The 26,553-nt window shown below is 40.1% G+C and overlaps 1 protein-coding gene across 3 annotated transcripts in view; it reads left to right on the forward strand.

Annotated features, from left to right (window-relative positions):
* sgcg (sarcoglycan, gamma) overlaps positions 1–26,553 on the forward strand; it is a 661,907-nt gene that overhangs the window by 443,960 nt on the left and 191,394 nt on the right. For all 3 annotated transcript variants that reach the window (XM_043691949.1, XM_043691948.1, XM_043691947.1), the window contains one exon: positions 18,481–18,568. In XM_043691949.1, coding sequence (XP_043547884.1) covers positions 18,481–18,568 — 88 coding nt within the window. The remainder of the gene's footprint in view (positions 1–18,480; positions 18,569–26,553) is intronic.

Consider the following 26,553-nt stretch of genomic DNA (forward strand, 5'->3'; position numbering starts at 1 on the left):
AACCCTCTTTCTAACAGCACTATAGGTTATCCTTGAACCCTCTTTCAAGTAGCACTGTAGGTGGCCCTGGATCCCTCATACTGATGGCACTGTGGGTATTCCTGGAGCCCTCTTTCTAACAGCACTATGAGGGATCCTGGAGCCCTCTTTCTAACAGCACTATGAGGGATCCTGGAACCCTCTTTCTAACAGCACTATAGTTCCCCCTGGAACTACCTTTCTAAGAGCACTGTAGGTAATCCTGGAACCACCTTTCTAAGAGCAGAGTAGGTGACTCCGAATCCCTCTTTATAACTACACCATAGGTAATCCTGAATCCCTCTTTCAAACAACATTGTAGGTAATCCTGGAACCTACTTTTTGACAGCACTGTACATGACGCTGGAACCCTCTTTCTAACAATATTGTAGGTAATTGTAGAACCCTCTTTCTAACATTACTGTAGGTAATCCTGGACACTATTTCTAACAGAACTGTTGATGACCCTGGAACCATCTTTCTAACAACACCGTAGGTAATCCTGGAACACTCTTTCTAACAGCACTATAGGTAATCCTGGAACCCTCTTTCTAACAGCACTATAGGTAATCCTGGAACACTCTTTCTAACAGCACTCTAGGTAATCCTGGAACTCTCTTTCTAACAGCACTGTAGGTAATCCTGGTACACCCTTTCTAATAGCACTGTAGGTAATCATGGAACCCACTTTCTAACAACACTATATGAACTTGGAACTCTCTTTCTAACAGCACTGTAGGTGACCTGGAAACCCTCTTTATAACAACACCGTAGGTCATCCTGGATCCCTCTTTCTAACAGCACTATAGGTTATCCTCGAACCCTCTTTCAAATAATAATGTAGGTGGCCCTGGATCTCTCATTCTGATGGCACTGTGGGGAATCCTGCAGCTCTCTTTCTAATAGCACTGTGAGTCATCCTAGAACCCTCTTTCTAACAGCACTATAGTTCACCCTGGAGCCCTCCTTCTAACAGCACTGTAGGTAATCCTGGAGCCATATTTTAACAGCCCTGCTGGTGACCCTGGAGCCCTCTTTCTAAAAATACTATAGTTATTCCTGGTGCCCTCTTTCTAACAACACTGTGGGTAATCCTGGAACTCTCTTTCTAACAACACTGTATGTGATCCAGGTACCCTCTTTCTAACAGCACTGTCGGTAATCCTGGAACCCCCTTTCAAACAGCACTACAGGTAATGCTGGAACCTACTTTTTAACAGCACTGTAGATGACGCTGGAACCCTCTTTCTAACAACACTGTGGGTGATCTTAAAACCTTCTTTCTAACACCACGATAAGTATACCGGGACCCTCTTTCTAACACCACGATAAGTATACCTGGACCCTCTTTCTAACAACACGGAAGGTAATCCTGGAACCTCTTTCTAACAGCACTGTAGGTGGCCCTTGAACCCTCTTTCTAACAACACTGTAGGTGACCCTTGAACTCTCTTTCTTACAGCAATGTAGAGAATTCTTGAAACCTCTTTCGAACAGCACTATAGGTAATCCTTGAATTCTCTTTCTAACAGCACTGTAGTTAATCCTGGAACTCTCTTTCTAACAGCACTGTAGGTGACCCGGAAACCCTCTTTATAACAACACCATAGGTCACCCTGTAGCCCTCTTTCTAACAGCACTGTAGGTAATCCTGGAACCATCTTTCTAACATCACTGTGGGTAATCCTGGGACCCTCTTTGTAACAGTCCTGTCAGTGAACTTGGAACCATCTTATGAACAACACTGTGGGTAATCCTGGAACCCTCTTTCTAACAGCATTGTAGGTGACCCTAGAACCCGCTTTCTAACAACACTGTATGTGGTCAAGGTTAAAAATCACACAACACCAGGTTATAGTCCAACAGGTTTAATTGGAAGCACACTAGCTTTCAGAGCGACGCTCCTTCATCAGGTGGTATGTGATCCAGGTACCCTCTTTCTAACAGCACTGTACATAATCCTGGAACCTAATTTCTAACAACACTGTAGGTGACCCTGGATCCCTCTTTCTTACAGCACCGTAGGTAACCATGGAACCCTCTTTCTAACAGCACTCTAGGTGACCCTGGAACCCTCTTTATAACAACACTGTGGGTCATCCTGGAACCTCTTTCTAGCAACATTGTAGGTAATCCTGGAACCCTCTTTCTAACAACATTGTAGGTGACCCTGGAACCCCTTTCTAAAAGCACTGTAGATGACTCTAGAACCCTCTTTCTAACAACACTATAGGTGACCCTTGAACCCTTTTTCTAACAGCACTGTAGATAATCCTGGAACCCTCTTTCCTTTTTCTAACAGCACTGTAGATAATCCTGGAACCCTCTTTCTCACAGCACTATAGGTTATTCTGGAACCCTCTTTATAACAACACTCTGGGTAATCCTGGAAGTGTCTTTCTAACAGCACTGTGGGTGATGCTGGAACCTCTTTCTAACAACACTGTACGTCTTCCTAGTACCATCTTTCTAACAGCACTATAGATAATCCTGGAGCCCTCTTTCAAACAGCACTATCGATAATCCTGGAACGCTCTTTCTAACAACACTGTAGTTTACCTTGAAACCCTCTTTATAACTACAGCGTAGGTAATCCTAGAACCCTCTTTCTAACAGCACTGTGTGTAATCCTGGAACTCTCTTTCTAACAAAACCTCAGATAATATTGGAACTCTCTTTCTAACAGCACTATATGTAATCCTGAAACCCTCTTTCTCACTATAGGTAATCCAGGAACTCTATTTCTGACAACACTTTAGGTATCCTTGGAACCCTATTTCTAATTGCACTGTAGGTGTCCCTGGGACCTTCTTTCTGATAGCACTGCAGGTATCCCTACACCCCATGGACTGCGGTACTTCCAAACGGCACCTCACCATCATCTGCACTGCAGCAATTAGGTAAGAACAATAAATTCTCAGCTAGCCAGCAATGCCCACATCCCATGAATGAATAATAAGATAAAGTGTAGTATTTCATTTGGTGAGAAGTTGTTTGTTAATTTGAGGAGACTGACACAGTAGAAATTGGTGATGGTGAAAGCAGATTTAAAGGAATGTAGACTTCAGGATTTCAGGATACATACAAAAGAGATTGTGAGGTGGACAATATACTGAGCTGCATGCCACAGGCTGTCTTCTCTCTTGATCAGAGGTATTACCAAAATGTGTCCTATCTTGTCTCTTCTGACTGAATTAGTGATTTCTCTGGGACTGTCTTCATATGTGGTGCAATGTCCATTTCGCTCTGCCATGGTTTCTGTCAGATATTTCATCCAGCTAGTTTTGATACATTTCTGTCTGGTGGAGGGTCCACCACTGCTGGTACCTTCCGACAATCTTCGGCTGCTCATCAATGGTGACTTTATCAATCTGTGTAGTGTTATGGACCAGGCCAGACCCCCTCAAAATATTTGAAGAAGGTAGCCTGGACCCTAACTTTTTCTTGTTTTAGTAACTGATGTGAACTAGACATTCCATGTGTGATGCAGCTGGTAAAACCACAGGCTTTAAGCAAAACAGAATTTATTTAAACACTCCAGTTGAAACACGAGCAAAAGAAAACAGAATTTAGAATAAGCTGAAAATGTGTTGCTGGAAAAGCGCAGCAGGTCAGGCAGCATCCAGGGAACAGGAGAATCGACGTTTCGGGCATAAGCCCTTCTTCAGGAATGAGGAAAGTTTGTCCAGGGCTTATGCCCGAAACGTCGATTCTCCTGTTCCCTGGATGCTGCCTGACCTGCTGCGCTTTTCCAGCAACACATTTTCAGCTCTGATCTCCAGCATCTGCAGCCCTCACTTTCTCCTCAAAGAATTTAGAATAACTCAACTACTGGAAAACTTAACCGACTCAATACTGCAACTTTACTAAGGAGGGAGTGACCCAATTCTCATAACATCCCATAAACATATCCCTTGCCAAAATGTAAATTCAAACATAGGTTCTTACAGGTAGAAGAGATTTCAGAGAGAAGTCAGCCAGGGATCATCTGCTGAAGCATGGAACCAGATTCTCTGCTGCAACTAAACCAAACTAGAAACAAAATCTGAAATGGGAGAATCGGTCACTCCCCTGCCATTGTTAAACTAGGGCCTTTTCAGACATTTCGGCACCTCTGCCTTTATGACTTCTTTTGAAAACAACTCAAGGACAAAATAACCTTGTTGAAGTGACAGTATCATCGCAGTAGCCTTTGTTTTCCTTGCTTTATTATGTTATGCATACCTGTCATATAAGATGTAAACATAGTTGCTCCTGTGCCTAGAGATACATGAGGCCAAATAAGCGTTCTATTTTCTTTAGCCGCAGCCAATGCTCTCACATTGCTCTGTGTCTGTTCACCACCTGGTGATCCATATTGACAGTTTATCCTGGATCATCCTTTTCTTCTATATTAAGTGCTAGCCCAGTGCATGGTCTGTCACAATGGTATAAGCCAGCTGCATCAGATGTACAGAAAATCAATAGTATTTTAAGAGTATAACTTAAAAAACAGCAAGAACAAGCATTGCAGTGAAGTTGTGAATGTGGTGAAACCATCTCAAATAAAGACTTTCTCAAAGTTTATTCTTTCACCTTTTTAAAATACTGTATCTACAGCTACAAGTCACTTACCATCTTGAAAGAAACCCAAGGCCTATTGAACCTGGGTATCCTCCTTTGTTCATGCCCCATGTATCTGTCAGGCCTTAAAGACCTGAGTGTACACAAATTTGTTGTTCGTAGGAATCCATCTGCACCATTACATGTGCACACAGCCAGCCCTCAATAAGCAGCTGAGAATCAGCAGGAAATTCTGGTACTTATTCATATTCCCAGGTGCAGCCTATTTCCAATGTGGTACACACACATTACCAATGTAGGAAAATCAGTCCCACAGTTCATTATGTCTTACATGGCACTCTATTACCATTGAGTTCCCAGTATGTTCTATCAGCATAGCAAAGGGCACCATAACCTGACCATCAGGCCCATGGTCCATGGTGGAGCACTTAACAAGAAGGACTGTAAAGTTGAACACTTTTTCTTTGCTTCTTTATTTTTCTGCCTTTATATTCCATGTTTTGGTTTATTTTCTGTGTTTTAAGATGGTGTTGGAGAGTAGTGACACTATGTAACATTTTCACTGCATTTTATAACAAAATACACATGACAATAAATAAATAAAATCAAATAAATGAATCAAATAAATCATTGTCATCTTCAGAATGAGTGGAAATTTGGTGCAGTAAACTCTGAATGCATTTTCAAATTCCTTTGATGATATTGAGAACAAAGGGAAGTAAAACATATTTATCCAATTCAGATAAAGCTGCCAATCAAACTTACACTTCAAAGTGATCTACAGAATGTCAAAACAAATAAAGTTCACTTCAGAAGGAAATCTCTGGTATCATTTGAAGATAAAGCCTTATAATTGCAAGGCATTCAAATCTATTTAGGCAGCAAGCAATAAGACGTAATGCTAAGGACTCAGACATGAGCATTTAAACCACGTTTAGTTTGTTAGAATGAAGCTGCATATGCCTATCCGAACATTAAAAAAATGTGAATTCAGAAAAAAAACTGCGGATGGAGAAACTCTGACACAAAAACACAAAGTGTTGGAGAAACTCAGCAGGTCTGGCAGCAGCTGTAGTGAGAAGGAAACAGAGTTAACACTTCAAGTGCAGTGACCCTTCATAACTGGACTCGAACTTTAGCGTAGAATAACCTTTATTGTCATATTAATTGTTAACTCTTCTTCTCTCTACAGATGCTGCCAGGCTTGCTGAGTTCCTCCACCACTTTGTTTCAGAAATTGGCCATTTTATGGCTCTGCCATTCAATTAGCATCATCAGCATGGCCAAGTCTGAGAGAAGTCATGCCCAATAAATTTGATTGAATTTTTCAAGGATGTGACCGGCTGTGTAAGATGAGAGTGGTGCAGTTGATGTTGTTCATATGAATTACAGCAAGGCATTTGACATGGTCTCACATGGGAGACTGATAAAGAAGAAAAAAGTACATAGTATCCAGTGTAACATGGGGGGGGGGGGTCCCTTATTGCTTGTAATATATATAAATAATGCAGTTGAGAATGTTTGAGGGAGGATAAGTAAGTTTACGAAAGTGAGTGCAGAGGAAGGTCTTTGGTTACTGGAGGAATATAAACAGACTGATCAGGTGGACAGATCAGTAGCAGACGGAATTTAGGTCTGAAAAGTGAGAAGTGATGCAGTGTGGAAGAAGTAACAAGGTAAGGGAGTACTCAATGAATGGCAGGACATTAGGAAGGAGCTGAAAATGTGTTGCTGGAAAAGCGCAGGTCAGGCAGCATCCAAGGAGCAGGAGAATTGACATTTGAGGCATGAGACCTTCTTCAGGAATGAGGAAAGTGTGTCCAGCAGGCTAAGATAAAAGGTAGGGAGGAGGGACTTGGGGGAGGGGCGTTGGAAATGCGATAGGTGGAAGGAGGTCAAGGTGAGGGTGATAGGTCAGACTGGGGTGGGGGGGGAGAGGTCAGGAAGAAGATTGCAGGTTAGGAAGGCAGTGCTGAGTTCGATGGATTTGACTGAGACAAGGGGGGGGGAGGGGAAATGAGGAAACTGGAGAAATCTGAGTTCAAGTAGGCGGCCTGTCTCCCCAATATAGAGGAGGCCACATCGGGTGCAGCGGATGCAATAAATGATGTGTGTGGAGGTGCAGGTGAATTTGTGGTGGATATGGAAGGATCCCTTGGGGCCTTGGAGGGAAGTAAGGGGGGAGGTGTGGGCGCAAGTTTTGCATTTCTTGCGATTGCAGGGGCAGGTGCTGGGAGTGGAGGTTGGGTTGTTGGGGGATGTGGACCTGACGAGGGAGGAAGCTCAGAGGAACAGAGGGATTTTGGAGTGCTTGACCACAAATGCCTGAAGGTGGGAGGACAAGGTAATGGAGTAGTTAAGAACGTTTATGGGGCACTTACCATTATCAGTTGACACAGATTAGATTAGAAGAGCAGCGAGGTTGTGTTTGAGCTGTACAGAACTTCGGTTTGGCCATAACCGGTGTACTAGGAGAAAGTGAGGACTGCAGATGCTGGAGATCAGAGTCAAGAGTGTGGTGCTGGAAAAGCACAGCAGGTCAGCCAGCATCTGAGGAGCAGGAGAATCGACGTTTCAGATTCCCTGTTGAAGAGCTTATGCCCAAAATGTTGATTTTTCTGTTCCTCGGATGCTGCCTGACCTGCTGTGCTTTTCCAGCACCACACTCACAACTAGAGTACTGTGTGCTGTTCTGATCAATACACTATAAGAAGAATGTGATTGACTGGAGAGGGTACAGAAGAGATTCATCAGGACGTTGCCTGGCTTGGAGCAGTTTAGCTATGAGGAAAGGCTGGATGGGTTATTTTATTTAAAGCAGAGGGAACTGAGGGGAGACCTGATTGAGATTTATAAGATTGTGAGGGGCATGGATAGGAAGCAGCTGTTCCATTTAGTTGAGGGTCAATAATGAGGGGGTGTAATTTTAATGCCTTGGAGGATAGTAGACATGGGAAACCTCACAACCTTTAAAAAGTATTTGGGTGAGTTCTTGAAATGCCAGCACATTAAAGCTATGGATGTAATATGGGAAGATGGGGCGAGTGTGATGGGTTTTTGTCTCGCAGACCCATGTGCCAAAGGGCCTCTTCAGTACTGCATGTCTCTATGAATCTGAGTCACAGCTAATCTGATCATGACCTCAATTCCACTTGCCTGCCTACCTCTGAGTATGGTATTTTTAACACAACAAATTATTTAAAGCATTTAAAGAGGCTCTTGGTGTGCCTTACAAATGGTAATTTTACTTATAGAAATACAATATCTATTCACTGTGTTTCTGATGGATGCGTTGATGTTATTAATGATTGAATGGCCCACACTCCTGTGACATTCAGGTCCATCTTATATTTCTTACATTTTAAAATGTGATGACAATCCCCTATTTATCAAACTCACCTGTACTTCGGCCATTTCTAAGAATTAGACATTCCAAAGTGCAAAAAATGTCCTGGATTTAGCTTCAGTAGTGACTGAAACCCTCAACAATTTCCATTATCCATCCACTGACATTACCAACAACTTCAGAAATTTAAGCATGCAGAAGGACAGAGAAATTCAAAATGTTCAGTCAGTGAGTGCAGAAAGCTCCGTAATGTGCGTTATAAACATTCCCACAAAGTATATCGTCCTTTCAATCTTGACTTAATAAGTACTTCCTTCGAATGTTATATGTCTCACCACAAAAATCCTGAAAAACTTTGCACCTTATGAGATGAAACATGGTTTTTAATCATGTACTAAGTTCACTATGACTGTTAACATCTTCACTGGCCCTGAAAAGCAACTTTATGTTTGAGGGGAAATACAGTGAATGCTGAAGAAACTCTTCAGGTCTGGCATCATCTATGAGGAGAGAAACCGAGTGCTTGTTGCAAGCCCAGTACGATACTTCTCCAGAACTGAAATTCAAACACAAGATTGTGTTTGAATCTTGTGGGTTATTCACCTTCATTGCCTTTTATCTCCCTCCTAGTGTTAGATAAGGTATTTATCAAAGTTCACTTTCACAGCCACACCTGCTTCCTCAGAGAATGTTCTGGGCTCTGCCTTACCCTGCATGGATTCCAACTGAAGCTCCATCCTTCATGTTACTTACCCTATCAAAATAACAGGTATCTCCGAAACAAACAACTCTCCAGAGATCCACACTCAGTGCCATTCATCTCCACATGCACACTCTTGACTTCGCTCTCCATCAGCATTGCTTCATGATATCTTAAAACTGCCCCAGTCTCCCATTCCATTTAATTCTTTATCTTACTTGATGCTTTAACAAAAAAACCCCTTTTCTTCTTCTTTCAGGAGTTAAGAAATGCAACCTCCAAAACACATAAGTACCAACATCTCTCGGGATGTGCATCTTTATCCCCTTCCCTGCTCTCCAACTCTATCCCTTCATCTAGTCTCACTTCATGCCATGGACTCACTATACCCTCTGACCTTCCCCTTTCTGATGTTGAACAATCTGCATTCAGCAGAGAACTTTATGTTATCTCTTTTATACCATTTTTTTACATTCCACCTTCCCCAGAACTGGACCCTGTGACAAAGAAATCTGAAGCCCTCTCTCCAGTCCAACTCTTCAGCCACGCATTCATTTGTTCTGGCTGCCTATTCCTATATTCACTAGCATGTGGCTAAACAAGAGATTATAATCTTTGGGGTCTTGCTGTATATTATTCTGCCTGCTCCTTAAATTCTTGCTGAAGGACCGCATGCTTCTTACTATCTGTGGCATTGGTTCTAATGAGAACCAGGATCACTGACTGCTCACCATCCTGGAGTCACCTCTGTAGCTGGAGAAATGTCTGCCTGTACCGTCCTTATTGAGTCTCCTTCTACTAATGTTCTCCATTTGTTTCAGCTCCTCACGTGTACCACCAGGCTGTGGCTGCACTCCCCAGGGCACCATTATTGTCACCACTTTATTACACGGAAGAATATTCCTCAGTGTGATGCACTCCTGGGGCTTTCCTGCCTGCCTCCCTTTTTCTGACTCTTGGTCATCCACTCCTTCCCTGACTGCACCTCATTAAGCTGCGGGATAACCACATCTAAAAATACACCGACGACAAAACTCTTCAATTCCAGCTGATGCTCAAGTTCGAAAACCCAGTGCTGAAGCTGATCAAACTAATGGCACTTCATGCCGATGTGGTTATCCAGACTATAAGGAATGTCTAAGATTTCCCATGTGCTGCAGGTTATGTAAAACTTGGAACTGAGCTGCCTGCCATGCTTTGTCTTAGTCATAAACTTACTTCCCTTACATTAGATTTATTCTCCTTCCCTTATCCTGCTATGGCTTACTTATATTACTTTATTTTGTTACTCCTGACTTCCATTTATTTCTCGTGCTTAATAATAAACTTTTCTAATATATACCATTTACAGACAGTCCCAAACAGCTGTTTCTTACAAGAAAATGTGTTCCTTACCAGTTAAGTTTATGTAAGACACAAGAAACCACATGTTTGGAACAGCTCTGTTCATAACTACACATTATTTGTCCCAGTTAACTAGCTGTATCACTATAACATTATCATTTTTGCTGCTATGATTTCTATGATAGAATATTGTAATTTGTCAACTGTTTACATAATATTTTGAGATAACTTTATATTTGACACTGAGAATAACAGTACTCCATGCTATTGTTAATATGGGAAAATCAATTTCTCCACATGTAGTAATAGTTTGTACAAAAACAATTGTCACAATACACATACTATATTGATGTAGTTAACAGTGGAGAGACTGCTCTAATATTTGGCTTAAATAGCAATTTCACACCAAATTTACTGCTGTTTGGCTCTGAGTTTTGTAAAAATCATCGTGTAAAACAAGAATATCTCAGTCCATTTCAACTGTCCTAGTTAAAATGACATGCATCCAAATTGCTGACACAAATCCATTGGGAATCATGAAATCAGCAACAAGATGTACATTGATATCTCACTATCTAACTGGATGTGTGAATTTAATTCCTCTTTGCAGACACTTGCTAGTAAGTTGGTACAACTGTATAGGATTATAAATGTGATAGTTGTCTCCAAATACAATTGCCACCTAATATTCTAAGCTCAAGTGTTTTGTGCACAAAGATAGCTAGTTATTCTACTGACAAGAACACTGCTTTACAATGCAGTGACATGGACTATTGCCTCCAATTTCTTGACAGTAAAATTTGATATTCTCAATTCCTACTGTATTTTATAAATCCTCAGTTGAGAAAAGGGATAAGCATGCTGAATGTTAGTCTGCATTTCTATTTCAGGGAAAATGAAAACTAGAATTTGCTGCCTCAATATATTATGTATTGGTGCCTGAAATTTGTTCCAGTAAGTATTAAGCTCTGGGTTGTCCTGACACCTGACCTGAAGGAAGAAAGTTAGAGACATACGGGCCCAAATCAGAAATCTTTGAATACCCTGATGCCTACAAATGTACAGTCGTTGCTTCAGAGGTTTACACTTTCAATGATACTAGTATTGTCCCACTCTGAAGCTCTGACAAAGGGAACCAACCATCCACCTCCAAGCGGCCAGCCATTCATCTAGAATCCCACCTTATAGACCCAACTAAAAATGCCCCAAAAACTGTCCATCTCCAATCTAACTATCCAACCCCTCCCAACCTGCCCATGTACCCACTCACTCTCTGACCGACTCACTCACCTGCTTACCGACCCATTAGAAACCCCAACACCATTAATAACATACACGAATATGGCAAGTAGTGTGGTAAAAAGGTGATGTGACTATCCCACAGCTCAGCTTTCCCATTGCTCCCTATAGATGACTGCACTAGGGACCTATCTGCAATGAAGAAGGAAGGTACAGCGATAAGTGTTTTCACCCTCAACAATGATTGCCCTAGCATTGCCATTGTGCAGAAGATCTGACCAGCGAACATTTTAGTTATGTATGAAAATTTTAAAAGTTTCAAGCTATTAACAGATAAAACCAGCATTTAAATTCAGGGCAATTTGCAAACAGACTGGTGAAAATTATTAATTCCAAACAATAGCAGCATATTTAGTCACGTCATATTTTCATTCAGAAACATAATCAGCATTTCTAGACTGCTTAAATTCCTGTATTCATCATCGATGGGAGATAACTATATCCCAGCACACTGCCTGAAACAATTTATTCATGAAAATGCATGAGCATTGTTGTCATAACCCCATGGGATTTTTGAGTCAACTCTACCAGATCAACAGGTTGTCTAGAAAACAGGTAAGAACTGAAAGAAAAAAACAGAAGCAACCAAACTATATCCCAGCACACTGCCTGAAACAATTTATTCATGAAAATGCATTGTTGTCGTAACCCCATGGGATTTTTGAGTCAACTCTACCAGATCAACAGGTTGTCTAGAAAACAGGTAAGAACTGAAAGAAAAAAACAGAAGCAACCAAATTAAATTAGCAAAATGACAAAGAGAGAAAAAATCATTATGAATAAAACTGAAACAAGTTTTCAATGTAAGCTAAGTAGAAACAGAGTACTTGAATTGATTGAAACATCTCTGTCAAGATTTTGTAACCATGTTTGCTTCAGGTTTACTTTTATTTAAATTGCATGTTATATAAAATTCCATCTAAGTCGTCAAGCACACAACATGGATACTTCAGAAGTATTTTTTCAAACACAGTATAGCTAATATGCTACACCGGTGTATAATATGAAAGCTTGCATTAGTTTAACCTAAGAAAACGTATGATGTGTTTACAGGGTAAAGAGTTCAACATATTCAATTTATATAAGGCTTCAATTTCAAAAACTCTAAAAGACAGCCAGTCACAAAGCAATTAAAGATAGAAATCACATATGATTTAGTTTTCTTGAAAGAAAAATACCATTTCTAGACAATGGAATGATTCAAGAAGCTGAAGGAAGAAAAGGACTTAAAAAAGAACAACTAAAGTGGCTGTTTGTCCTCTAGTGAGGAGTCTGGAGAATTAAATGTTGAACAGATATTTTGTGCCTTTCTTCATCGTAGAAGACACAAATAACATCCCAGAAATACTTATGAATCAGGAGGTCATCAGGAGAGAACAATTACAATCATCAGGGAAAGGGGTTGTGAAAACAATCGAAACAAGACCAAAAGGTCTTCATTTTAGGATCTTTAAGGAAATGCTTATTATTATGGTGGGTGGATAGTTCATAATTTTGTATAATTCAATAGACCTGTCACTCATGCAGGGGTTCAGATATTTCAATTATCGAGTGATTTTCTGGATTCTGAGCAGATCTTCAGTATGATAATTTGCCCAGACAAACATTAAATAATTAAAAGAGCTGCACTCTAGCTTGATGGACATCCCCGCCAGTCTGATGTCTATCAATTTTACAATGTTTGTGACACTTTGTCTTCTCAAAGTTTTGAAACTTTAAAGGGCCTGGATGATTAATATTTTAACAAATCAACGTTTTGAGTCTAAACACACTTATTTGGAACTGAAGTTTTTAAAAAGGAGTTTTGGCGGTAAAACAGAATTGAGTCAATTGTTAATCAATGTCCTTTCTTCTTTGGTTTCCAATGCTGATATTCAGTACAGTACAGCCTAAGTTCATATAGTGTAGTTGATGCAAGGTTTATGAAGGTTTGTAGTTGATCAATCAGTATTGTACAATGAAGTAATTTAGAGTTCTCTCATTTTAGGTCTCCAACACCTGTATTAACTTTTGTGATGCATGTACCAAGACACCCAAATCACTCTCAACCACCATAAAAATGTAAAGCACAGGAGAAAATGTGGGCTATTTGGCCGATTGAGATTGCTCCACCATTCAATGAGATCTTGGCTCATCTGATGATCCTCAACTCCACATTCCTGCCTGTTCCTCATTACTATTGATTCCTTTACTGATTAAAAATGCCTGTCTCAGCCTCAAATATTCTTAACAAACCTGCCTCAACAGGTCTCTATGATAAAGAACTCCACAGATTCACTACCATCTGAAAGAATAAATTCCTCATCATCTATATCTTAAATAGGTGCCACCTTACTCTGAGATTATTCCTCTGGTCCTAGACTCTCCCAAAAGGAAAAACAACCTTTGAGTATGTACCCTCTCTAAGAATTTTACCAAGTTTCAATCAGGTCTCCTTCTTCTAAACCACAATGAATACAAGCCCAAAGTACTCAACTTCTCCTCATAAGAAAACCCGTGAGTGCCTTCAATACCAATATATCTCTCCTTGCTTATAGTATTCCAGGTGTTGTCTAACTAGTGCTTTGTATATTTTAGCAAGGCTTCCCCATTTTTGTATGCAACTGCCTTTGAAATACTGGCCAACATTCCATTTGTCGTCCCTATAACCCAATGAATTTATATCCTAGCTTTATATGATTCATGCACAAGGACTACCAAATCTCTATGCTTTGCAGCGTTTTGCAGTCATTCTTCATCTAAATAATATTCAGCTCCTCTGTTCATCTGTTCACACTGCCTAACTTCACAGTTTCCCACATTATATTACATCTGCTAAAACTTAGCATACTCACTTACCCTGTATATGCACCCTCTACAGACTCTGTGTGTTACACTGACTAGTCCCCTTCTGGCACTATTTCTCTGTCATTCGCAAACTTGCCTATAACACATTCATCTTGTCCTCTCTCTTCCTTTTTCTATATCTAAAGATGCTTTTACTCTGCTTTTATATTACTTGCCAGTTTGCCCTCAGATTGTTTTTGCCCCCTTTATTATTCATTTGATCTCCCTTTCTTGGCTTTTAAAACTTTCTCAATCATCTGGCTTACCCACTGATATTTGCTCTACTGTATGTTTGTTTTCTTTTAATTTGATACTCTCCTTAATTTCCTTGGTTAACCACAATCAGCTTATCCATCTTCCTCGAATCCTTCTTTCTCACTGAGATTTAACTCTGCTGTGAGTCTGGAACTGTTTGTCACTGCTCTCAACTGTCTTTTCTGCTGAACTCTTTTCCTCATCTGCTCCAGCCAACTCTGCTCTCAGCTCCAATGTTTCTGACCCAGGTTCCTCCCTTTCAAACTGAATGCTGACTTCAATCATGTTATATTCACAGTTGCCTAGGTATCATTTACTCTGAAATTATTCATTACACTGGCCCATTATGCATTACAAAATAGTCTGATCCCTTGCTGGATCTGTAACATATTGCTTGAGGAAACCGTTTACTGGCCACCCTTGCCAATTTGATTTTCTCAATCTACATGAAAATTAAAGTTACCCATGATTAATGTGCTGTATTATTTTACATACTCTCATTATCCATAGATTTATTCTCTGTTCTGAAGAAAAGCTATACTCCCACCAGAGTCTTCTTCCCCTTGTTATTTCTTACCTCTACCCAGAAAGATTCTACATCATCCAATCCAAGACCATTTCTTGCTCCTGCATTGCTTCCACCTCATACAGCAAAGCTACCCCAATACAACAAATCTATCCCAATACCTTTCCCTTCTTCCTGTCCTATGAAAGGTCACAAACCCCTGAGTGTTCAGTTGTCAGCTTTGATTTCCTCATAACCATATCTCTGAAATGACTATAAAATTGCACCCAATAATGTGCGTTTGTGCTGTTAATTCATCTATTTTGTTCTGAACTCTATGCACATTTAAGTAAAGAGCAATTGATTCAGCCTACTTTTCTATTTTAATAGCTGAGCCCTTCGCGCCTCATAATCCCTTAGCACAATGTCTTTCCCCTAGTTCTACCTATGTTACTGGTACCTGCATGGATCAAGCCAACTAAATTCTATCCATTCCACTGCAAACCTCCCAAATCCTGGCAGGCTATTTGGACTCAAACTCTTCACAAAAAGAGAATAATATGTATTCCCTACCTATTCCCCTCCTACATACATTCATTTTAACTCACACTGCTTGAATGGGTTTCAGACTTTGGTGGTATGATCAGTTTGCTTAATTACCCTGCGGTCACTGCTTTCATTCATACAGGCTGCAAAGACTTAGAGTCTATGGAACAACTGCAAAGGCTGAGGCTCCCCGAAAAGGCACCCTCTGAGTCCCTGTACCTAACTCACTCATAATCCTACCTTGCTGTCAGTGAGCACTGACCAAATCAAAATACCCAAGTGTGTGACCATCTCCTGGATCAAAGTGCTTAGGTAACATTCTCCCTCCTTAATGCATCATAGCGTCTGCCATCTGGCCTCCAGCTGATAAATTCTAAACTGAACTTCCTGCACTTGAAAACAATTACTGCAGATATGTCCATCCTGGATCACCTCAAAGCACCCACATTTTGCAATTGCAACTCATAACCTGCTCTGCCATCCTTACTCCTCTTTGGTAAGAGTTTATTGTGCGCAAATTGACTGTCATGGTAACTACATTACAATAGTGACCACACTTCAAAAATTGCTTCATTGACAGTAAAGAGCTTTGGGATGTCTAATAGTTATGAATATACTTTATTTTCATTTAGTTATTAACTCCTAACTCACCAACATGTCCAGCACTCACCACTGTTGTGAACTTGAAAAGTTGGGTTAAGATGTGAAAAAATAGAAAAGAAACGTGAGTATCACGTTGTTCTCATAATTCCCATCTGCAGAAGTCTTAAGAACATCTGCATGATTTTGTTAAATAATGGTGAAACACTGAAGTTGTTAAACAGTAAAAGTTTGCCTTCATATTTTTGTCACTTTGCACGTGCTGAAATTATGAAATGTCAAGTCTTATTTTTTGTTAACATGTTTCATCTGTTATTTTATTCTCCTTTTTAATAATTATATAAGATGGAGTGTGTAACTTGTTCTCAATGTCTTGGTTGAATAATAATCCACATTAAGATTTTTAAGGAATATCTCTACAAAAGGTTTAAAATCTAGTAGTAAATTGTGCTTTTACTGATAGGGTATTGCTCAGCAATTCAAGATTGAATAGGGCCAATTCATTGCAATATCTGCATGGTTTTCATTTCATTTTCTCTGTTTCTCAAGGACATTTATAAGTCTCCAAAAGGGTTATGCAAGATTTAAAATTTCATGACAAGAAATTTAGAATATTGAACATGATGCCTGTGTTTGACTCTATTGTAATTTTTGTGTTATACTTTAATACATGTTCAAAGATGGAATTGAGGTCAGAACTTCAAAGATGTTCAACAATCAAGTCTGAGAGCTTTATATATTTTTAATGGGATATTTAAAATCGTTTCTTGTGCATTCTCATGAACAAGCCTGGGAGTAAAGGAACTAGTGAAATCATTAGCATCCAGCATTAATGTTAAATGATTGCTCTACCTCCTTTTTGAAAGCCATGTAATATTTGTCTAGGTCAAAAAGCACACCTTTCTTTGGAGAAGGGAATCTCCTAAGTTCCATTATTCTCCCTGAAAATGAGTCGCACTTGCCTCATTGGTCACACTCTGTTCTTTGAATTAGGAGGTCATTGGTTCAGGCTTTACTTCAATGGCTTGAGCATATAATCGAGATAGGTGGCAATATTGAGAGAGTGTAACACTGGAAGAAGAGATAGTAACCAAAATCCTGCTGTCTCTGTCAGATGACGTTTTTTCAAACATGTCTAGTCTATTCAGTTGATAAGTTCATATAAAAAATGTCTTAACCGGCCTTCTTTCTTTGCAGACAACAACTGCTGAAGATGGAAAATTTTCTGTTTTTATTACACAAGTTTATTCAAATGTATTAATGCTTATAATTGCCTGAATACCTTTAAAAAGCTGACAGCTAATAAGTCAATTATTAAAATCCTACATTCAAGGTTGATAGCTTGAATCCACACTTTGTAATTACAAACATTACATTTTTGCTTCTCTTCAAATTACTGCATTCTAAAATGTCATCACTGCAATAATCTATTGAGAACATTAGAGCTGAATAAAAATTGACACAGTATATAGAGAATTATTTTTGAAGTATTATAATTTTGTAAAATGACATTAGTCAGTCATGAACTTTTGATTTATTTTGACTAATCTTTCTAAATTTGGTGATGTGCTGCCTTTACATATTGCATGTTAAAAACAAAGGACAAAAGAATAAAATTAATTGGGGCAATTTTCATACTCACTATTTTGTGATAAACGGTCTAAATGGATTCCCATTATGGAAACATTTGATAACCACTTTTATTTGTTTCAGAGCTATTGCAAATTGGATAGCTGGTATAACAAATTGGTGATCCTGACTTCAGTTAGTTTGTTGACTAAGCTGTCAATGTCTTCCATTATTACTTTGGGGATTTACTCCCATTTACCAGAGCAATACTCGTAACATGCACATTCATTTGAATACATTGCCATAGTGGGATTCAATAGGTTGATGTCAGGGATGGTAGGACTATACAATGAGGACAGGTTGGTTCAACTGGGCCTGGATTCACTTGAGTTTAGAGGAATAAGAGGGGAATCTGATTGAAGTGTATAAAATTCTAACATGACAAGACAAACTAGATGCAGGGGGATGTTTCCGTTGGTTGGGGAGTTTAGAATCGGGGTCATAGCCTCGAGATATGGTGTAGGCTATTTAGGATTGAGATGAGGAAACATTTCTTCACTCAGAATGTGATCAACCTGTAAAATTTGATATCGCAGAAGGGTGTGGAGGCTAGGTTATTTAGTATAATCAAATAAGAGTTTGATAAATATTTAGTTCTTAAAAGCATCAAGCAGTACGGGGAGAATGCAGGAAAATGATGTTAAGATACAATATCTGCCATGATCATATTGAATTGTGGAGCAGGCTCAAGGAGCTAAATGGCCTCCTCCTGTTCCTAGTTTTGGTGTTTGTATTCTATTTAATAATTCTTTGGTAATGTTAGCCCCTGTATAGGATGCTTTGGTCAGTTTTTTTCTCCACAAAATACCTAAATATTCAAAGCAAATGCCTTTTTTTTAATTCCTGCAGGATTCCCCCTTGCTTGTGGATTCTTCACAGAATGTGACTGTTAATGCTCGTAACTCTGAAGGACAAATCACTGGCAGATTAACAGTGGGTGAGTATTGTTTTACAATCTGCTTACAAACCTGCTCACTCAAATGTGTCTCACAATTTTAAAGAACACAATCAATTCAACAATAGCCATCTTGAGATTGTCACATGAAAAGGTCAAATGGTTGGCAGGGGTAAGCAGTGCACATTGGAGTCTGCAACTAAAATGCGTCATTTGGGTCATTTAAAGAAATTGTTTACATTGTACTGGCAGCCCTTAATCCAATGGAATGAAAGCTCAACCTTTATGAATTGTACTTGATAATATAAGTGCTTTGGGCTAATAGTGGATGCCAAAAGATAAAAGCAAAATCATTAGCATTGATAACTCTGAAATCTTTTTGAAGTTGATGTCCAATGTGGACTTAGATTGTTTAAGATCTTAAAAGTTATGCTTGAAAACTATTATATTGAATGAACTTCTGATAGGACTATCTATCCAGTTTATCACATTTTAGAATACATTTAGATGTGAAAGTCACATGACTGCTTAGGATGAATTAAGTTGATCAAATAATATTGCTTGCCTTCAAACAATAATAAATTGTTTATAACTCACCCGTACCCATGGGTTGCCCTAGCTTTTGCAATTGTTCCTTTGTGTCTACATGTAAGCTTCATACTGTGACATGACTATATGAAATTCAGCTGTAGCTCAAATATCATTTGCAAAATTTGTATTGACTTGTCTCCCTCATGATTCAGTGCGTAAATGCACCAGGTGGTACTGAAACCATTTTTGTTTTTACTCCTTAATTTTCAACTGCTAGATGTCAACAGGAAGTTACCCATTGAATGGCAAAAATAGCTCCATGAGTAACTTCCTTTGCTAGATATGTATGCAATTATGCAATGTTACATCAAACACTACACATTAAAAACTAAAGAGGGCTGTGATTTTGTCCAGAATGCACACAGGCTTCTTTAGATTCAGCAAGAATAGTCACAGGGAACTGCAACTGACCTCATTGTTCACAGATTAGGGAGGTTAAAGGTATGTCCCTGGAGTCTTCCAGCAGGCTAAGACAAAAGATAGGGAGGAGGGACTTGGGGGAGAGGCGTCGGAAATGTGATAGGTGGAAAGAGGTCAAGGTAAGGGTGATAGGTCAGACTTTTCCAGCAGGCTAAGACAAAAGATAGGGAGGAGGGACTTGGGGGAGGGGCGTCGGAAATGTGATAGGTGGAAAGAGGTCAAGGTGAGTTTTCCAGCAGGCTAAGACAAAAGATAGGGAGGAGGGAGGAGGTTAAAGGTATTCCCACCTTGCTAACTAGTGACCTGAATTTTGTGTGTGTGTGTTTCCAAGATAAATTACGAGTACTCTCATTTATTCGTCCTTAGTTAATTAAACTGATAACCAGCATAAGCTGCTATGAATTATAGGTTATGACCATTTACAGTTGCATTGAGTAATAATTGAGATTCAGCACTGAGTTTCTCAGGCAAGTCATATTTGACATATATGAGTACTTTCGTTTTAATAAGTGACCATATGAATAAAAGTAATTGCAGCACATGTGTGTGTATAGATTTTCAGAAAGAAAGGGGACTGAAATTTATTTTGGGGACTGCCACTTTGCCAAGCAGAATATGGTAATTCCCTGCCACTTTGCCATGCACCCTACATTAATTCCCTGGAAACAGATGGTTCGATCAACTGCTCTTTCCTTCCTTCATGTGGCAATTTTCCATAATATCGACTATTAAATCAATGGACTCTGCAGGTGGTGAACCATGGTGCTGACTGTCTCTGGGGAACTGACGCTGTGCTTCTGAAGCAATACCACAAGAATAAATTTCTCCCCAGTGTGTTCCAACTGAACCACTCTACCACTTCTCTCATTTTTTCCAATGTTGCTGCTCTGTTAGATTTGACACCCAGCCTTAAGCTGAATATTAGGAAACCTAAGTCATTTTTTTGGACTCTGCCATATGTACTATTCCTTCTTCACTGATTCTATCTACTTCCCCAGCCTTTATCAAATATTTCAGGTGAGATGGTGACATAGTGATATTGTCACTGAGCTAATAGTACAGAGACCAAAGCTGGAGGGATGGGTTCAAATCTGAACATGGCAGAAGGTGAATCAGTGGAAATCTGGATTCTTCAAAAAAATGGAAGCCTAATGGTAACCATGGAGCCGTTGCTGATTGTGGTAAAAAATCCAGCTGGTTTACTAGTTCCTTTAGACAAGGAAATTTCTTATCTTTACCTAGATTGGCCTATACATGATTCCAACCCAGATAAATGTGGTGAGCTCTTTCCTGCCCTCTGAAATAGCCATAGCAAGCCACTCAGTTGAAGTGATAATTAGGGATGGGCAATAAATGTTGGTGCAGCAAGCAACAGCCATATCCCAAGAACGAATAAAAAGAAATTTAAAACCTCATGACTCTATTCAAATCTGTGCTGAGTTTCAGTCCAATACTATTGTTAAATAAAAGACAGCTAGCTTCCAGCTCCATAGAACTGCTGCTGATCTCACACCACTCCCTGTAGAAAACTTCTTTAAATATTTGACTTGAGCATGTCTTTACAGTCTTATTTTTTCTACCATCCTCCATAAGCTTTAACTCTTGAAAAGCTCTGGTACCACAGTTCCGTACAATATTGCACATTCTCATCGATCGTAACAAGGTCGGCCAGGTGTACCTCTTAGAATATGAGTTCCCTGATTGGGGCTGTTAATCTAGTCCAATCAGGGAGCCCTGGCTGACAGATAGAAACAGGAATGTCAGACTCAGTCTGGGAACTGGCTCTGAGGGAGCTGGATCAGTGTCAAGGACTCTCAACTTGTAAATAAAGGGTGACCTGGTGACATGATGCTGGTCTCTGTGGAGTTATTTCAATCATCACCTCCATCATTGTTCACCGATCTTGAATCACAGTTCAACAGTGTCTCCAAGTGAAAATTCTCGTCTTTATTCTCCAGCCCCTCCAGTTCCTTGCACCTCAAAGACATGAATTTCCAAATTTGCTATTCCTCTGATTCAGGAATCCCATCCCTTCAAATAACTTAGTATTCACAGCCACACAGAAGTAAAATGTTCCAAGTGCTGGAAATCTGTATTAAAAACAGAAAATGCTGGAGAAAGTCAGCAGGTCTGGCTGCATCCGCGGAGAAACAGCATCAATGTTACGAGTCCAATGCTTTTATTCACAGCTATGTCTTCAGTTGCCTAAACCCCACCTTCTCAAACCCTTTCCTATGTTAAGACCATCTTGAATACTGCCCCCTTTTCAAGCATTTGTGACTCACTGCTTATAATATCTCTCTCCTTGGCTTAACATCCATTTCTTACTGCATTTCTGTGAAACACAAGGGATATCTTTCTAGTTCAGCAGCATTGTATCAATCTAAAATATTGAATTGCTGGTGGTGTTGATTTTGGTCACCTAATTGAAAAAAGGCCGTTAAGTTCATATAGCGTGTAGATTCACAAGGATGAAGAGGCACTGATAGTAGTTTCATAGCAGCTAAGATGGCTATCAGCAATCCTAATAGAGGATTTTGAGAAGCTGAGTAGGAGAATTCTGGTTGGGAAAATCAATGAAGAGAGGTCAATTGGAAAGAGAGCAAGGAGTGAAGATTGAAGAAATTCAATATACAGAGAGTTGCCACAGTCAGTAATGCTTTGCCACAGGCAGTAGTTGTGAAAGCAACAATTGCATATTTAAAGGGAAGTATGGATAAGTAATTGAAGCAAAACAATACAGGTCTATAAGGAGAGAATTGGACAAAGGGGCTCAATTTAGATTGCCCTAAATCTGACACAGATATGATGAAATTAAAAGCTTTGACTTGCATTACAAAATTGTTGTCTATAAAATTCAGCATAGTTTGATCATGTTTTCCTAAAAGAAAAGCTCACACCAACAATAATTGCTGCTGTTTGCGAGAGCATATGGCAGTAACCATTACCAGACTTTGATTAAGTTGCCAGCTTGTCTATTGCCTTGCATGTTATCAAGATTTATGTTGAAATGTAGTCTCTTCCAGGCTTATGAGCATTCTACTTGAGTGTCTGAATAAATCTAGCACAGTATGAGTATCCTGGGAAGTAGTTCAAGTGTAAATCTATACATCATGTCACAACATACAGACACTATTCTGTGCTGCTTGTCACTGAAATTATTGAATTGATAAATTTTTTTAGAAAAATATAAATTGTACAATAGTGTCGGCTTGTAAAGGCTGTAGAGAAAGAACTGTCTCTGTTGTGATACATATCAGAGACTGATAGTGTATTCAAAGTATTAACTTTTTATCTAAAACATTATAAATAAATTCAAGCGACCATTTGATATGCATGATATAGAGAGCTGGAGTCACATTTGTGATAAAATGACAAGCAATATATTTTAATATCTTCGTATAGAAGGCGAGCAGTCACTTTAAATGTGACTTAATGTGAGGTGCTTTCTCAGACCACAAAGAAATGTACCTTACCTTTAGGAATGCACAAGAGCATCTCATAGGGGTTTGTAATACCTCAGTTGGTGGAACTGCAAAATGCTGTGAACCTTTTTGAGCTTGTTATAGGATAGGAAGCTAGGTTTGAATCAGGTCAATGGGGGTTCAGGGGTGTCGGGGGAGTGGGTAATTTGTAATGGCATTCTGTTTGTAGAACAAATTTCGAGGTACAAAGAGTTTGATATGGATTTATATTTGAAAGTCTATGCCCAGCTCAGTAGTTATTCTGAAGTCATCATAGATAAGAGAAGGCCAACAATGAACTGTCATTGTATTTCAAAGTTTTAATCTACCGTGTGTGATGCAAGAGAAACCATTTTATTGTTTTTAATATCCTGAGAAGATGCGCTCAAGTATATAAATGTATACATCTACTATTTGTTTGTACTTATCATTCATATATTTATTTACTGTTCAATAAAGCTGTCTAATAGTTTATAGACTAAATTGTGTTATGAAAGAATGTGTTTTTTTTACATTTCCATGCCTGCATTCACTCCATTACTTCCGGTGAGATAGTGGTGGAGTAGGGCTTCTGAGCCCAGGGCCCATCTACTCCGCCGACTTTTCTTTTTGTTTGTTTTCATTTTATTCTCTCTTCTCTCGTGTCTTTTATGTTCTATTTTATTATACTCATCCTTCGGTGAAGAGTTGGGTTGCGGCGATAGCATCGGCGAGTAGGCCCAACAATGCAGAGTCAAGTAGGACCAGCAGCACAGACTCAAGTAGGACCAGCAGTGCGGACTTGAGTAGGCCCAGCAGCGCAAAGTCGAGTAGGTCCAGCAGCTCAAACTCGAGTAGGTCCAGCAGCGCGAATATGTCTAAGCCACAGTAGCAGGGACTTGAGTAGGCCTAGTAACATGGACTCGCATACACCCAGTAGCTGGAACTCGAGTAGACCCAGCAGCGGGGGCTTGCGTAGCCTCAGGAGCAAGGACTCGAGTAGCCCAACAGCAGGAACTCAAGTAGGCCCAGCAGCACAGATTTGAGTAGGCTCAGCAGCGTGGACACAAGTAGGCCCAGCAGTAGAGACTCATATAGGCCCAGCAGCAGGGACTTGAGAAGACCCAGCAGCAGAGACTCGAGTAGGCCCAGCAGCAGAGACTCAACTAGGCCCAGCAGCTGGGATTCAAGTTGGCCCAGCAGCAGGGATTCAAGTTGGCCCAGCAGCAGGGACTCGAGTAGACCCAGCAGCAGGGACTCAAGTAGACTAACTAGCCAGGGACTCAAGTAGACACAGCAGCAGGGACTTAAGTAGACCCAGCAAAAGGGCTGAAGTAGGCCCAGCAGCACGAACTCAAGTTGGCCTAGCAGCAGGGCCTCAAGTAGCTCCAGCAGTGCAGACCTATGGCAGCGGAATCAGAGGAGAGTTTTGGTTCCTGGCAGGTTCTTGCAACATCAAGACAGTCCTAGTGCCAACTCATGGCTGCTGCTGTGGAGATGAGCTTGGATCCTAGCAGTGTGTGGTTCAGCACAGATTCGTGGAGGCGGAGATAAGTTTGGGCTCAAAGTGGACTGATGGCAGCGGCAGAGTCCCGTTTGGGCGACTTCAGGATCTGGCAGCATTGGTGATATCTGCATTGATGAGCTCCGGTGAGGACTCATAGTGACAAGGGCAAAGGTGGAGGTGAGATGGCACCAAAGAGCGGTGACCTTCATTCTAAGGTGGCAGCGCAGCAAAGGGGATTCATGCCTGGCCACCTGGCCCATGGCCAATGACAGAGCATTTAACAAGAAAGATTGTAAAGTTGAACACTTCCTTTATATCTTCATTTTTGAACCTTTATATTCTAAGTTTTGCTTTATTATACTGTGTTTTAAGATGGCGCCAGAGCATAGTGACACCAACAACACTTCTCACTGTACTTTGTGGCAAGATATATTTGACAATAAATAAATCAAATCAAATCAATTCAAATCATAGCTAGAACATCCTTCCACAGGTAAGGAAACCAAAACTTCACACAATACTCCAGGTGTGGTCTCACCAAGCCCCTATACAATTGTAGCAAGACATCCCTGCTTCTGTAATCAAATCCTCTCACTGTGAAAGCCAACATACCATTTGTACACAGCACCTCTTTACGTATTTTCAGCAACTGGTGTACAAGGACACCAGGTCTCTTTGCAATTGCCTCTTTCCCAATCTATTGGCTTCTTGTTTTTGCTACCAAAGTGAATAACCTCACAATTATCCATATTATACTTCATCTACCATGCATTTGCCCACTCAGTCAACTTGTCCAAATCACACTAAAGCATTTGTGCATCCTGCTCACAGCTCAACCCCCTGCACAGCTTTGTATCATCTGAAAAATTGAGATAGTACATTTAGCTTCTCCAATGAAATAGATAATTTCAGAAATATGAAAATAGGAGCAAGAATAGGCCATTCAGCCTTTCAGACCTGCTGTGTCATACAATATGATCATATGATCAGTGCCCTGTCCCCCCTTTCTCCCCATATCATTTTATCACTTTCGTCCTGAGAACTATATCTGATTCCTTCTTGAAAACGTTCAATATTTTAGGCTCAATTATGTTCGGTGATGGAGAATTCCACAGCATACCACTCTCTGAGTGAAGACATTTTTCCTCATCTCAGTCTTAAATTGCCTACCCCATATCCTTAGAATAAAAATATCAAAATATATGCCCAAGCGCTGGCTATCACTCAGAAAAAGATCCTCTTTTTCCTATTCTTTGTTTCTTGTCTGCCAACCAATTCTCTATTCATGTCAGTAAATTACGTCCAATCCCATTAGTTTTTCATGCCAATATCTTATGTGGGGCCTTATTGAAAGCCTTTTCAAAGTCTAAGTAAATCACATCCATGAGCTCCCCCTTATCAATTTGGCTAGCTAAACCCTAAAAACATTCCAGTAGATTTGTCAAACATAATACCCCTTTTTAAATCCATGCTAACTCTGTCTGATGCTACACTGTTATTCAACTGCTCTGCTCTTAAATTCTATTATAATGGACTCCTGCTTTTTCCCCATTACTGATGTTAAGCTAGCCAGTCTATAATTACTTAGGTTTCTCCCTATCTCCTCCTTTAAACAGGTGTCTGACATTAGATCCACTCCAATCCAAAGAAACTATTCCAGAAATATAGAACCTTGAAAAATGGCCACCGATACATCAGTCATTTCTAAGGGCCACTTCTTTAAGTACTTTATGATGTAGATTATCACTGCCCTCTGCCCCATTCATGGTGAAGGCTGGTAGAATTGCGCCATTTAAAGGCACCTGGATGGGTATATGAATAGGAAGAATGAGAAGGGATATGGCCAAATGCTGGTAAAAGGGACTACAGGGGAACTTCGATTATCTGAACTTGATGAGCAGGCACTATTTCATTTGAATAATCGATTATTCGGTTAATCGATTAAAATGCCTCTCCTCTGGGGCTCAGAGCTTTTAAAGTCAGCTCCCCATTCAGGAGACTGCAGCAGCTCATGACGCGTGAGGCCCCGCCCCCCCCCCCCCCCCCCCCCCCCCCCCCCCCCCCCC

Source organism: Chiloscyllium plagiosum, chromosome 6 (genome assembly GCF_004010195.1).
Source record: "Chiloscyllium plagiosum isolate BGI_BamShark_2017 chromosome 6, ASM401019v2, whole genome shotgun sequence".
NCBI classification, from domain to species: Eukaryota; Metazoa; Chordata; class Chondrichthyes; order Orectolobiformes; family Hemiscylliidae; genus Chiloscyllium; species Chiloscyllium plagiosum.